General features: G+C 35.1%; 1 protein-coding gene across 2 annotated transcripts in view; it reads left to right on the plus strand.

The window, feature by feature from the left end:
• The window catches only part of Cdh7 (cadherin 7), a 143,419-nt gene that overhangs the window by 108,540 nt on the left and 19,544 nt on the right, over positions 1 to 15,335 (plus strand). For both annotated transcript variants that reach the window (XM_015986427.3, XM_006992852.4), the window contains exons 9-11: positions 198 to 319; positions 1,149 to 1,266; positions 4,120 to 4,371. In XM_015986427.3, the coding sequence (XP_015841913.1) occupies positions 198 to 319; positions 1,149 to 1,266; positions 4,120 to 4,371 (492 nt within the window). The remainder of the gene's footprint in view (positions 1 to 197; positions 320 to 1,148; positions 1,267 to 4,119; positions 4,372 to 15,335) is intronic.

A 15,335-nucleotide genomic window follows, 5' to 3' on the forward strand; every position in this document is an offset into this window, starting at 1 on the left:
AAATTAACAAGTTTATATGGGTCAGATTATCTGTGGTTTGGTTTAGATAATATGGTATTATAAGTATTTTTTATTTGAGATTATACTTTAGAAAAGGAATTTTCAATTTTTTGGTTGATTTTCATGTTTATTGATTAAAAAAGCAAGAGTGTGGTGAGTATTCTAAGTTAATTAGAAAATATTTTCCTATCTACCAGAGAATCCATCTCAGGTTGGGAGAGGCTATGTGGCCATCACTATACTGGACATTAATGACAATGCACCCGAGTTTGCCATGGACTATGAAACCACTGTCTGTGAAAATGCTCAGCCTGGTCAGGTGAGAAGTTTGAGTCAACTTCTTCTTTGTTTGGAAATGTTTAGAAGCATCCAGCAGTGGTGTTGCTGAAACTTTCCAATTTTAAGATAACTCACAATCTGCATGTTTCAGCAAAGCTAGCATGTTGATGTGTAGCACAAACTAATATTAAAAGAACTTTCAAATTCTAGTTTAATTGGGTTATGAAAATTCCTCAGGAAGAGAAGATAAACATTGTAAAAAGCCCTGTTATATGTTTAAAGGCTTGGATTCCTTTAAGAAGAAATAAAACATATCAAGTTTGATTGGGCTGTTTCCCACATTACATTACACAGTAGAATTTAAATACCTCAACTTCTAAGAATTAAATGCAGTTCAAAGTGGCTTTGGCTTGTCCATTCATATTGCTCAGAGTTGTGTGATGACTGGGATGTCTAATCAATTGTTGCAGCTTGTTTCTGAGGTTCACAAAAGAAAGTTTAAACATGCACTTTGAAAAGAACATGATTTACACCGGCTGCTGGTGCATGCCTTTAATCCTAGCACTTGGGAGTCAGAGGCAGGCGAATCTCTGTGAGTTCAAGGCCAGCCTGCTCTACAGAGCGAGCTCCAGGACAGGCACCAAAACTACACAGAGAAACCCTGTCTCAAAAAAACAAAACAAGAAAAGGATATGATTTGTTTTCCAAAGCCTGTTTTAGATTGAGTTCAAGTTTGTACACCTGATCCATTCCCTGAACTCATTCTTGGGAATGACATTTATGATGAGGTGTAAAATAACTGTGTCCCGCTGTAGGTAGGAATCTCAGCAGACTGCACCAGTAGGCTTTCTCTTTTACATTCTCTCTAGGTTATCCAGAAAATCAGTGCTGTAGATAAAGATGAGCCATCTAATGGACACCAGTTTTACTTCAGCTTAACAACAGATGCAACAAATAACCACAACTTTTCATTGAAAGATAACAAAGGTAAGGGAGCTTTGCCTTTGCAAGCACTGGCTCCTAAATAAGCCCTGTTTCTCCCTTAGGGATGCTTATTATGGGGAAAAACAGCAAGGAAAGTAATTAAAAGGCATTGTGCTTTCTGAGTAATTTTTATCCATGAATTTGCTGTCATAGAGGAGAAGCCACTCTTCAAATCATTTTAGGCATAAAGCCAAATGCAAAAAGTTACCTGTATTTCTCTTGTCTGACTCCTGAATGTTTGCCTCCCATTAATATACCATGCTCTTTATTTAAATGATCTCAAAAATTAAATGCCTGTTAAGGACCTTAGTAAGGACTGTGCTATTTTAACACTACTTGAGACCTTAGAAAATAATTGTATTATATTCATTTCGAGTTAAATCAACATTCACATAATATTATCAATAATAACACCATTTTATTTTTACATGAAAATAAATGTTATATGTGAAAACTCTAATAATAAAAATCATTATAAACTAAGGTAAAATAGTAAATAATAAGAAAAAATTCTCCTTCTCATGTCAAATTTAATTTCCTTGCTTTTTAGTTAGCTATTCCTACCAAGTCATAAGTGTAATTGTAGGGGCACTTTACAAGTATCTGTAAGCAGATTCCTGTTTTGCTTAATACTTATTAATAATCATAAGACCTTCTAAAGAAAGCATTAGAATTTGCTTACATATTATACAGGTTTTCATGTGATTCAAGTTTTAGTTTTAAAATAAAGAATCAAAATGGCTTACCAGAACAGACATGCTTTCAGATGAAATTTACAAAGTTTTTTGCCTAAGGCCATAGCTTTAGTGCAAAAACTATGATCTCAGCCAGGAAAATTCAATCTGAAAGTAATAATTTTTTCCTGATCCCATTGATGACCTAATGAGAACACTCTATTGTCCCATTAGTAATATAAAAGAAGTGCATTCTCACGGTGTGTAATCCCAAACTCTCTGACTTAATCATAGTTGGAAAGGTTTACTCTCAATTCTTGGAGTCCTTGAGCAAGATGTAGGCCAGGGAATATATGACCTTCACAAGAAGATGGTGAATATATCCCTCATGTGCCACAGTCCAATAGCATCAAGATTTCTGTACCGAATGCACAAGAAAATATCTGGTTTTATAAAGCATCCATACTGCCACATAGCTGGAAATATCCCTGTGTCACATACAACAAGCCCAAAGTTCCCCAGGGTATACCTAGAAGGGCATCAAAAGAATAGGTAAAAATAATTCATGTTGTCTTCCACATTCGGGGAGCAATACAGAGCATCATGCATTCTACAACTCTTTCTTGATCATAGCATTCATTTTTATATGATGAGCATTTGGCCTGTGCTTCTCAATTTAATGTTTTGTGTGTGTGTGTGTGTGTGTGTGTGTGTGTGTGTGTGTGTGTGTTTATAGTGTCTGTGTACATGATTCTGTGTCTATGTGTGAAAGATTTTTATATCAGTCATGTTAGACTACCAATAAACAACTGAATGAATATATTCTCTAAATTCATAATGATGGTTAATATCAACATTGGTGTGAATCAAATCATCAATCTGTGTATTATTAAGTGTACATAAGGAATATTCCTAGATAATTCCATGATTAATTAATTCCCTAATGAATTTTGCAAATCTATATTGTATGATTAAATATTTTCAAACAGTAAGATTTTAGTAACATTTAAAAATCTGCATATATGAAAACAGACAAAATACAAAATGACACTAATTTTTTTATTTTATGTAATCTAAAATCACAGTAAATTCTTTGCTTAATGTTGGTTATAAACTTTTTGCTTTGTGCTGCTTAAGACATAAATGATGTCAGCTTGCTTTCTTTAAAATTTTATTAAATTTTTCATGTCAATATTAGATAAGCAAGTTTTAAACTATTAGGGATTTACGTACTGGATGACAGTATGACCCTGACTTCTTTTCTTTTCTTTTCTCCTACTCGTTAGTTTGTAGAATCCTATAAATCCTAATTAGCTTATTAAAAGAAAATACACAGAGAAATACCCTCAAATTAAATTTATTTTGGTAATATAAATGGTAGTTATATACACATATTAATCACCTTTCAAATCATAGTTACTCTAACTTTCTTAGGTCAGATAGAATATGAAATATAAATTAAATTCTGTGATATTAATAAAACATTTTAAATCATGTTGCTTTAGAAAGTGTAAATAATAATACGATTTATAAAACTTATTCAATAATTCCCTTTGTGAATATCTGTGTTTGACAATGTGCTGCTTATTGATTTTTTTCAGTTATTGATGGACCATGTCTGTGATGATAGTCCCATAAAATTATATCAACTAATGAAATCAAACCATCTTAGTTAGTTTGTGCCAGTATACCATGATGTGAACATAGGAAGTGTACTGGCTTGTTTCACAGAGCATATGCCCTAGTTCAAAGACACTTGACTACATAATCAATTAAATAAAACTATGGTATTCTATTTTACTTTTTCTTTATTGATCTAGAAACCTGCCAAACAAGGGATGGATTTGAAATGATGCTTAAAAGAGCATCTACTAACTAGTGACTTTTACCAATCTCTCTACAAGTATATGGTTTGAAATTTTAGGTATGCAAAAATATAAAAATCCCATTTAATAAAACATTTAAGTTTACATTGACTGTTTCTTTGCTATCTTTAGAAATACTTTAAGATGAATTTCATAGGAGATATGCCTCTCTGTCTAAAAAGATTTATTGTGGGATGTTGAAAAAAATATGCCACATCTATTTTACAATTAAGGAGCAAAAGGAAAAGAATGCCCTTAAGTTTGGTAAGATAAAGTTCGTTAGAAGGCTTATTTTATGTTTTTGTTCTTCATCCTAGACAACACAGCTTCAATACTCACCAGGAGAAATGGCTTCCGCAGACAGGAACAGTCAGTTTACTATCTGCCAATTTTCATTGTGGACAGTGGATCTCCTTCACTGAGCAGCACCAACACACTCACCATCCGTGTCTGTGACTGCGATGCCGATGGCATCGCGCAGACCTGCAACGCAGAGGCCTATGTTCTGCCTGCCGGCCTTAGCACCGGAGCCCTGATAGCAATCCTGGCCTGTGTCTTGACACTGTTGGGTAGGTACTGTTTTTCTGTTCTTGCTTTGTAGGAGCAGTTACCAAAACAACCAAACACCACAAGTTTTCTTACTTCATTTTCGTTTCTTTTGAGTATCTTTTCAAGGACATGTAAATAATTTACCAGTTATGGTAACACTAGCTGCTTATCTTTTCTATCTAGCAGTGTGCTTTAAAGGACAACACATAATAAAAGAATATGAACTTCATTTTCAAAAAAAAACACAGAATAAATTATCTGAACTTACTATGAGTGCTTTTCGAACATTTAGTTTTAAATTTATTTCATCCTGTTTCTTTGTGTGAGAATTATCAATTATATTAGTCTAGAAGGAGTATTTTTCATGTTGTTTTGATACTATGCTTATTTGAGAAATTATGGCATAATGGACAAATTTTTCAAAAAAAAATATATGTCTCTTAAATTATTTTGACTTTTAAGGGAATGAAGTTGTAGCTACACAAACATTATAATTTCTTGAGAATTGCTGCCTAATTTAATTCTACTTTTCTAAGACTAACTTATTATTTGGCTGAACTACATTTACTTAAATTTGCATCGGAGATTATACAACATCCTTTTTGATATTAGAAGTTATCTAACATGGCCACTAGGATAATGAATGGGTTTATTCAAAAGCAATGTTCACATTCACAGTGTAAGTTCTACAGAGATGATAAGCACTTAAGTTTGCACTTTTGATTGCACCATGTAACATGGAGTGCTGGCTTCTCTATGGAATATCTTCATAATCTCATTGGTGAATTCATATAACTAGACTCATAATAATTTGAGAATTAAATGAGATGATTCATGCACAAAACTGCATACCTACTACATAGTGAATATTCAGTGTGTACATTTAAGTGTAATTGGTAGAACGATAGTCCTCATTTTATTAACCAAGTTAAGATTTATATGCTAATACAATGTAAAGAGTCTCATAAAATAGAAGTTATTTTCTTCAATAACTTTAGCTATCCAAATAAATCTAGAAAAAAATAATTATACTATTCTTTAAAAAAAACTGTAAACAGGAGTCAGGATCTTCCTGAAATTTATTAGAAATGACCAGTAATTCACAGTTAAAAGATGATTATAATGTAAGGACTAAAAGTAAATATGAAAGAAATTTGGAGGCATTGTGAATAAATGATTATTGATCTACTTTGGCTTCCAATGCATAATAATAAACACAAAAGTCTAATATTTACTTTTACTTTATAAAAGAGTAATTACAGACATAAGATATAAAATCTCCATTCCATTTAAAAAGAAAATGCCTTCACTTTGAAACAACCAAATCATGGGAATTGAAAAAGAGAGGTAGACAATGTTTGAAACTTTTACTATTTATCACACACACACACACACACACACACACACACACACACACACACACTCCATTATACTGTGCTTCCAGGAACAAGTTACAGATAACTGTACTCTCTCAATTTGATTATCTCTGATAGTGATTTAACTTTTGGATTTTAAAAGACTGTCTTATGAAGATTGTTTCACTTCCAATATATAATGTCTTATGTGACATTTAGCTTCTTTTCAATCAATGTTGCTTGATTCTTCTACAGTATATAGTCACTAAACTGTTATTTAAAGTAAAACAGGTGTCCCACTCCTTTAATCTCTGTAGCTGGAAAGTTTCTCTCCAGCTCCCGCCAAGCTCCAGCAGTCCCATAGCCCACTTATAAAATAAACACACAGACTCTTATATAATTTAAACTGTTTGGCCTAATGGCTCAGACTTCTAGCTATCTAGAATTAAATTAACCCATTAACATCTTAAATTAACCCATTTCTATAAATCTATACCTTGTCACATGGCTTGTGGCTTACCAGTACCTTACATATTGGTACTCATGGCAGCAGCTGGTAGTGTCTTCTGACTCAACCTTCCTGTTTCCAGAATTTCTTCTCTGCTTGTCCCGCCTATACTTCCTGCCTGGCTACTGATCAATCAGCATTTTATTTATACAGAGCATATCCACGGCAAATCTCAGCACTAGGGAGGCAGAGGCAGGTAAATCTCTGAGTTCAAGACCAGTCTCATCTACAGAGTGAGTTCCAGGTCACCCAGGGCTACACAGAGAAAGCCTTTCTCGAAAAACCAGAGAGAGAGGAAACAGATGTATTAGTATCTATTCTTTGGTTTTCTCTCTCTCTCTCTCTCTCTCTCTCTCTCTCTCTCTCTCTCTCTCTCTCTTTCTCTGTGTGTGTGTGTGTGTGTGGAGGGATTTGTGGTGAGTGTGTGTGTGTGTGTGTGTATGAGTATGTGTGTGTGGTGGGGGGTGTGGTGTATGTTTATGTGTATGTGCATGAGTGGGAAGTGTGGGGGTGCCTGTAGTGTTTTGTGTATGTGTTGTCTCTGTGGTGTTGTCTTCATGTATGTGTATTTGTGTGTGCTGTATATCTGTATGTATGAGTGTTTATGTGTGTTTATGGTATGTGCATAGTATATCTGTGTATGTGCATGTATTGTGGCTGTGTGTGTGGTGTATGTCTGTGTGTGTGTGTGTGTGTGTGGTTTGAGATGTGTGTGATGTGTTTGTATACATGTGTAGAGTGTTTGTGTTTGTTTGCATGTACATATATGTGTGTGCCATTTGTGTCTATGTGTGAGCATGAATGTGTGTGTGTGGTTTGTGTATATATGTGTGTGTTCTGACTTGGGAGATTATAAGTGTAAGCATCTTTCTACTAATTTCAGACTTGTCACCTGAGAATTCGAAAGGTTACTTCTATATCTAAGTATCAAATTTCTGTGCATACATTTTATTTACTTTTTAAAGTTTCTATGGCTTTACCCAAGTCTCAGTGAAAGCAGAATGTTTTCACAATGACTTGAAGTTTTGAAACAAGGACTTCTGCCTACAAAATTCATATCTACAGTGAAACTATACAATAGCAGAATCTTGCAAAATCAGCCATTCAGATTATTATTATAATCTTCAAATTTTATTTCCTGAGTAGATGGTAACAGTTTAGTAGAAATTTTGTCATTTTTTCTTTCTACCTTCATTATTATTAACTGGCATTTGACATGGTCAGTTTTGAAGCCAATGAAATTCAGATTTCACAGGTGTGGACTTGGAGTACATATCTTGAAAAGTGCCTGATTCAAGTATGTAAGTGGCTCATTTTTATATCTTATCAAAAAGTGATGTGAATCCAGAATCTGGATGTTAGATGCCCAGATTTTCTGCACCTTCCAAACTCATTAACAAATGTTTTATATTAAAATGAACCAAAAGAATTGCCCTTGGTAACAAAGAACTTGAGACTGATGTTCATAAAGGAGGAAACTATAGAAGCCTCTAGGCTTGGAATTCTCATAAAGGTAAATACTTTTCTGAGTGTCAACATTCATCTTCTGTGATGGGACAGATCAAAGTGACTTGTAACTTGACAAAACATGGTATACTGAAGTTGTTAGAATAACACTGGATAGTCTCCCATAAATCAATCCTAACCTTGAGCCTATACTAGGATAAGAAGCAAGGTTTCCTTATTCTATTGCTTTTGTTTCTTTAAAATTTTTAAGTGGAAAATGGATTATTTTCTCATACAATATATCCTAATTACAGTTTCCCTCCCAGTTCCTCTCTACCTCCCCTCCTCTCTGATCCACTCCTTACCTCTCTCTCTCATTAGAAAAAACAAGACTTCTCTGGGGTGTTCTGCCTGTGGGTCCTAGCCCTCAGGGGAGAGCTCCCGCTCAGGGTATGAGTTTCCAGCTGGACAAGTCACTAGATGGTCACTCCCACAATTTCTATACCACCTTTACCCAGCTCATCTTATAGGCAGGACAAATTGTACATTGAAGGGTTTGTGGCTAGGATGATATTCCAGTCACTCCACTGGAAATCTCGCCTGCTTATAGGAGATGGTCAGTCTGCTCAGGCTCTATATCTCCTGTTGCTTGGAGTCTTAGCTAGAGTCACCCTCATAGATCTCTGGGAGGTTTCTAGTTCATCCCAGAGATGCCCCAGATTCCAATTGTTTTTCCTAGTACTCTCTCCCTCCACTTGATCCCTCCTGTTTTCTATCCCCATTCCCTTTTCCAGGTCTCTCCACAGGCAATATCCAAAAAGGAATGACAAAAAAGTCAATGAAATCATTTCTAATGATATTGTGCTGCACTCACAGATTGATGCCCAGCCAAACTCTCATCAATTAGGTATTGATAGAAACCTGATAAAAACACAAGAAGAGACCCACAGCCAAACATTAAGCAGAGCTCAGGGAATCATTTGGAAGAGGGGAAGGAAGGATTGTAGGACCTAGTGATGTAAAGGACACCAAAAGGAAACCCAGAGAACCAACTAAGCAGGGCTCATAGGGACTGACAGAAACTGAACCAATAACCAGGGAGCTGGGACTGACCTAGACCCTCTGCATAAATGTTAAATTTGTGTAGCTTGGTCTTCTTGTGGGATTCCTAACAGTGGGAGCAGGGGCTGTCTCTCACTATGTTGCCTGCTTTTGAGACCCATTCCTCCTATAATTTAACTCATCCAGCCTTAAGAAAAAAGGAGAATCCTAGTTGCACTGCAACTTGATATACCATGGTTTGCTGATATCCATGGGATGTCTGTAGCTGAAGAGAAACAGTGAAGGGTTGGATGGGGGTGGAGGCTGGGAGGAAGATCTTAGAACAGGGGAGAGAGGGGAAACTTTGGTTGTAACATAAAAAAAAATAAGTGAACAGAAAACAAACAAAAAGCAAAACAAAAAGAAAAACGGGCTTCTAAGAAATTACAACAAAACATAGCCACATAATATATCATAAGATGAAGCAAAAATGATCATATGGAAGTTGGACATGGCACCCCTACAGGAGAAGAGTCCAAAGAGCAGGCAAAAGAGTCAGAAAGCCACTTGTTCTCACAGTCAGGAGTCCCATAAAAATACTAAGCTAGTAACTATAATATATTTGCAGAGGAACTGCTGCAGACTCATGTAGCCCTGTGTGTATTGCTTCAGTCTCTGTGAAATCATTTGTTTCTTGCTTAGTTGATTCAGAGGGCCTTGTTCTCCTGGTGTTCTCTATTCCCTCTGGCTCTTACACTCTTTCTGCCTTCTCTTTCGTGAGATTCCCTGAGCTCTGAGGCAAGGGATTTGATGGAGGTATACCATTTAGACACTCTTCTTGTAATGTATGGCTGTGGGTCTTTGGTTTTGTTCCTATCTGCTGCTAGAAGATCCATCTGTAATGATGACTGTATAAGGCATTCATCTAAGAGTATAGTATATTATCATAAGAAATAAATTATTGATTTTTAGACCTAATTTTAGATTTAGATTTTATAGATTTTTGTTGGTGTTATCTGGGTCTTTGAACTATGTAGTTTCTGGTCTTGATTACCCAAGCAGTGCTGGGTATGGGTTCCTTCTTATGGAGAAGGCCTTACATCAAACCAGACATTGATTGGCTACTCCAACAAATTCTGTGCTATCATTGCTCTAGCATATTTTGTACTAGATTTCTACTGCACTAGGTTTCAACACAACACTGTCAAGTGCTTCCCCCTGATTCCATCTATCATCTCTGTACTCTGTTCTTTGACCCCATCATCCTTCACCTGATACACCCCCATTATCACTTGCCCGTATTCTGCCTATAAAATCTATTCTATCTTCCCCCTCAGGGAGATGCTACATCCCCTCTAAACTCATACCCTTTGCCTAACCTGTCTGGGTCTACAGATTGTAGCTTTATTATCATTTACTTAGTGGTTAATATCCCTTTATAAGTGAGTACATACCATATTTGTCTTTCTGAGTCTGGGTTACCCCACTCAGTATGAGTTTTTTTCTAATTCCATTCATTAGCCTGTAAATTTTATGATGTCATTTTTTAAACAGCTGAATAGTACTCCATTGTATAAATGAAATATATTTTCTTTCACCATTCTTCTGATGAGGGACATCTTGTTTTTTTCCAGTTTCTGGCTATTATGAATAAAGCTGCAATGAACATGGTTGAGCAAGTTTCCTTGTGGTAGGATGGAATGTTCTTTGAGTGTAAACACAAGAGTGGTATTCCTGGGTCTTGAAGTAGATCAATTCCTAACTTTCTGTGGAATAATTATACTGATTTCCATAGTGGCTATACAAGTTTTCATTCCCACCAGGAATGGAAGAGTGTTCCCCTTACTCCACATCCTCACCAACATGAGTTATCTTTTGTGTTATTGTTCTTAGCCATTGTGACAAGTATAAGATAGAAATCTGAAATGAGTTTTGATTTTCATCTCCCTGATGATTAAGAATGATAAACATTTCTCTAAGTGTTTATTTGAAATTCTTCTATTGAGAATTCCATGTAACCAATTTTTGATTGGATTAATTGGTTCTTTTGATATTGAGTTTTTGAGTTCTTCATGTATTTTAGACATTAGCCCTCTACTATACGTGGAGTTGCTAAGGTTCTTTTCTCATTCTGTAGGCTGTTTCTTTGCCAATTAATCGTGTTCTTTGCCTTGCAGAAGTTTTTCAGTTTCATTGGGTTCTATTAATCAATTTTTGATCTTAGTGCCTACACTATTGGTGTTCTATTCAGAAAGTCATTTCCTGTGCCAATGAGTTCATGGTAACAACCACTTTCTGTTCTATCAGGCTCATTGCACCTGGTTTCATGTTGCTTTTTAGAGCAATATATTTTAATATATATGATTATTTTTATTTTATGCATATATATGTTTTGTCTGCATGCATATATGTAGTGAATGCATACAAACAGAGGCCAGGAAAGGACATCAGATCCCCTGAAGTTACAGTTGTGAGACTCCATTTGGGTGCTAGGAATTAAACATAGGTGCTCTGGAAGAGGAGTCAGTTTGCTGAACCTCTGAGCCATCTCTCCAGAACCCAGTTACTGCTACTTGATTGAACAGGAAAGAAAGTGATCTTACCATTCACTTGCCAACTTTTCCTCCTTTGGCTTAAATTTCATGATGTGGAAATTTGGAAACATCCATCTCCACCTCCATCTGTATTTTTCTAATCTTTTGAGTGATTTTTATTGCTTCTGCTTGCTCTGACCTTTGTTTGAAGCACATTTATACCTCAATACTCTAAATGAAAGTAATAACCCAAAACTCAGAGTATGAGGTTTATTTTATTACGACTGAATACATCATGAATGAAGTCAGAATCTTCAGCTTCAGATTTCATCATATGGAAGTCAAACAGCGACCTTAAATACTTTTTTGTAGAAAGGTTTTAATCGATATATGGAAAGCATTTTATTATTCTAAGAAAAGAATAAAAACTAGGGCCCAAAACTAATAACAATACTAATTTGCTCTCATGTGTTATTAAGTTCAAATTCATATTGTATCAAATGCAGTTGTTTTTCTATCAGAATAAAAACACTAATTAAAGAAAAGTGTGTACAATTGACATATTCAGTCATTATTGAAGTAAATCTTTCAGAAACTCAGAGGAACAATTTCACCTGCTTTGGTCTAAAATATTTCTCATCGTTAACAGTTGCACAAGTATTTTGGGGATATTACAGCTGGATTACCTTATTCTGCTCAAGGATGTCTATTTCTTCTTCTGATGCTGCATTTACTATATTAGGTTCTATTTGCTTTTCTGCTTGGACCATAATTCCAAGTGTTTGAAGTGATGTAGTCTCCCTTCCTGTTCTTCACTCATCACACAGAGTGGCATCACTCCATAGGGTGTTTATAGAAACTCGTCATTCACCACACAAAATTCTAGCTAGAATTCCAATATGTCTAAAATGGGCAGCTTGACATTCCACTGTCATACATCCTTTTATCGTGCTTTGGTGACCTTACAAATCTAAACTAGATTTAGCCTCCTGTTGCTGAGGCTGCTTATGATTTTGTTCACCTGGAAAATGTTTTCATGTTTTTTTTTAAGTAGAGTCAGAATTTTACTAATGTGCAAAAATGTATACCAAGTCGCTGAGAATAATGATGACAAAAGAAAAGACATGTAAGAAATGTACTATTCCTCATGATCTATAACAATGGACAGTCTTTCACATCTGCAATAATGTTCAGCCTCTCAGTTGCTAATTCATGATAGCAAATATGTTCATACTTAAAGGAAGCATAAAACAGAAAGAAGGATAAATATATTGCTTTCATAAGCTAATGAAATGAGCTTGGCATTAACCCAAGTACTTTGCTATTTTTTAACATTGTATGATTTAATGTTCATAAACTGTTTCCAAGGCAACTATTATTGTATGCCCCTTTTCTAGAGCAAACAAAACAATAGGGAAATAGTCACAGAGTCACAGGGTGAATGCCGATCATACCCAGAAACATAACAGAAGCAGCAGAAGGGAAGAAACAGGTGCCCTCTAAATATTCTTGAAAAATCTGTTCTTCAAAGTGTGTCTTCCAACATGAAATACCAAGATGCCATGGGAAGTGTCTAAATATCTCTGAGTATTGCAAGCCTGATAGCTACCACAATAAAAGCAGAAATGTTTACTGTTTCATGGTGTGAGTTTCTAGATCTTGAGTTAATTCAGTGTTTAATTTGTGGTATACTCTAGTTAATTCTGACCTTTAGAAAACACATTTGCAATTATATATTTTAATTTCAAGAATATATTTTGGTACAGAATATAGCACACAAATATTCATTATACTTTGAACACTTTTGGTCTGTGTTAATTCAGGTTCAAATGAAATCATTATTATGATCACATTTAAATAAGAGGTGCCTTGGGATACTCATCTTCAGTAAAGAAGGATGAATTTCAGTAGTAATTAAATATTTCTATGTCTTGAGACATGGTAATAATTATCTATTTTTGCATGTCATTTGCAAATCTCTAGTTGGTATAATTTTAAAGCAGGTCTTACTATGTATATTCCATGTTTTGTTAAATAGGTGAAATTAGAAATCCCAATAGAAGTATCAAATCTTGAACTATATTCCTACATCCTATTCTTTTCTTCCTTTAGATTCCCATTTTATTGTTTTTCTGAGTCAGCTTTCCCTCTATTTCATCTTCCATAATGAATTAGCCCCAATTTCATGTTGTCAGTTCTTTAGGTTGTTCATTTATTCCCTTGGTGCTGCCCTGGATTTTACAAGGGTCCACCTTCTTACTCTTAAATTTTGGAAACTGCTCTACATTTTTTTTCCTTTTATTGAAAATAGATATTATAGTTTCACCTTTCTCTACTCCACCCAGTTCCTCTCCACTTCCCTTCCCATCCAGATCCACTTCCTTCTTGTCTCTCCCTAGAAAACAAACAGATATCTAGGGAATAATGATAATGTAATATAAACATAAAAGAAAACTATCATATCAAAACTGAACAAAACAACAAGAAGGAAAAGAGTTTAAGGGAAGGCACAAGAAACAGACCCTCTCAGTCACACTCTCAGGAATCCCATGAAAACAGAATTACAGCATAAGTTTTTAAATTCCAAATGTGCTTCTGTAAAATATGTCTACTTTAAAATATATTTCCATGTCTCCTTTTTGTCTGCAGACTGAACTCAGATTTAGAAACCAGAGTTTAACTCTCAGGTTTATCTTATTTGTTTCTTCTCTCACAGTGTGCTTAGGCCAAATTGTACACATTGCTTTTTGTGGGCTTATTTTTCTTGTCTTGCATGCTCTAGCTTGCCTATAAGAGGACCTTTTTGTTTTGTGTTCCAGACACTATTTGTTGGCTTCTGGATCCAAGTCATGTGCTCTCACCAAAGGCCCTTTAACACTGTGGTTATAGTAGTGTTATTGCATACATACTAGCTGAGAAATATCTACCTGCCACAAATGCTTGGATCTATAATTTTATTACTCTGTGTCTCTTCTTATGAACTGCTACTTCCAAAGGCAGGGGCTAAAGATTATTATGTCATTATATGTGGTACCTCATGAATTGATTATCTGACAGAGAAAGAATTCTATATGTTTACACTGAATAACCCAAATGAACTGAATGTGCTCAGTAACAAAAAAAGAACATTTGTTTTTATTTTTAACATTATGCATGAATGCTATATCTATTGGAATATAATTTTCCTCTTTGTCCTAAGGGTCAATATTTGGAAGATCATTTTATGGTCCAATTAATAGCTCTGTGTGTGTGTGTGTGTGTGTGTGTGTGTGTGTGTGTGTAGAAAAAAGCGGGAATGAATCACTAATAAATAAAGGACACATTCCAGTAGAAATGCCAGATATCTTGTCATCAGTTGAAAATTTTGTATTTGTATTTTTTTATATTTGTCTCAATGACTCACTTGGGCTACATTAACTATAATTAATTCCTTTTAAAGGATGTGTCAAGTGGGCCTAAAAGTGTAAGTTAAATTGTTGCCCCTTTGTTTCTGGGAATATGTGTGTATTTCTGATTCTACAGCCCATAGATCCAAACTGAAAGCCTTGTCCTCTAGTTGTCCTTTAGAACTGACCTTAGGACTTACTTCAGATGACATGATTTTTCTGATCTCCAGTAGTATCCCCGTGTTCTTCTTAGAATGTAATTGTAAAACAAGTTGTTATATTTATCTTCTTGAAAAAATTTAGAAGGAATGAATATATTTAAAGAAGCCAAAAGTTTTCCTCAAAGCAGGACATATTTTTTTACAGGTCACCACCAGAAAGGTATCCGCCTGTGTGATCCTTCATCATCCCTGAGGAAGCGCTGTGGGAAACTTTGTTTCCATCATTTTTAAAATTACTACTTTCCTGAAATACTCTTCCTACATCCTTTCAGGTTCACATAATACTTTATACCCTACATTTATGTTTGCCGTTCTAGGAGCATGTTCTCACCACTGTGAATAATCATAAACAAACTTCACTCTCATTGTCCTCAATATCACAATACCTACTTAGTATGTTTTTAGCTTTCATTAAACCTTTCTGTCATCTATTGACTTAGCTTTCAGGTACCATGTATAAACTATATGTATATATAATTTGCTGAAGCCTAAA

The sequence above is a fragment of the Peromyscus maniculatus genome, chromosome 11, assembly GCF_049852395.1.
Source record: "Peromyscus maniculatus bairdii isolate BWxNUB_F1_BW_parent chromosome 11, HU_Pman_BW_mat_3.1, whole genome shotgun sequence".
Lineage (NCBI taxonomy): Eukaryota > Metazoa > Chordata > Mammalia > Rodentia > Cricetidae > Peromyscus > Peromyscus maniculatus.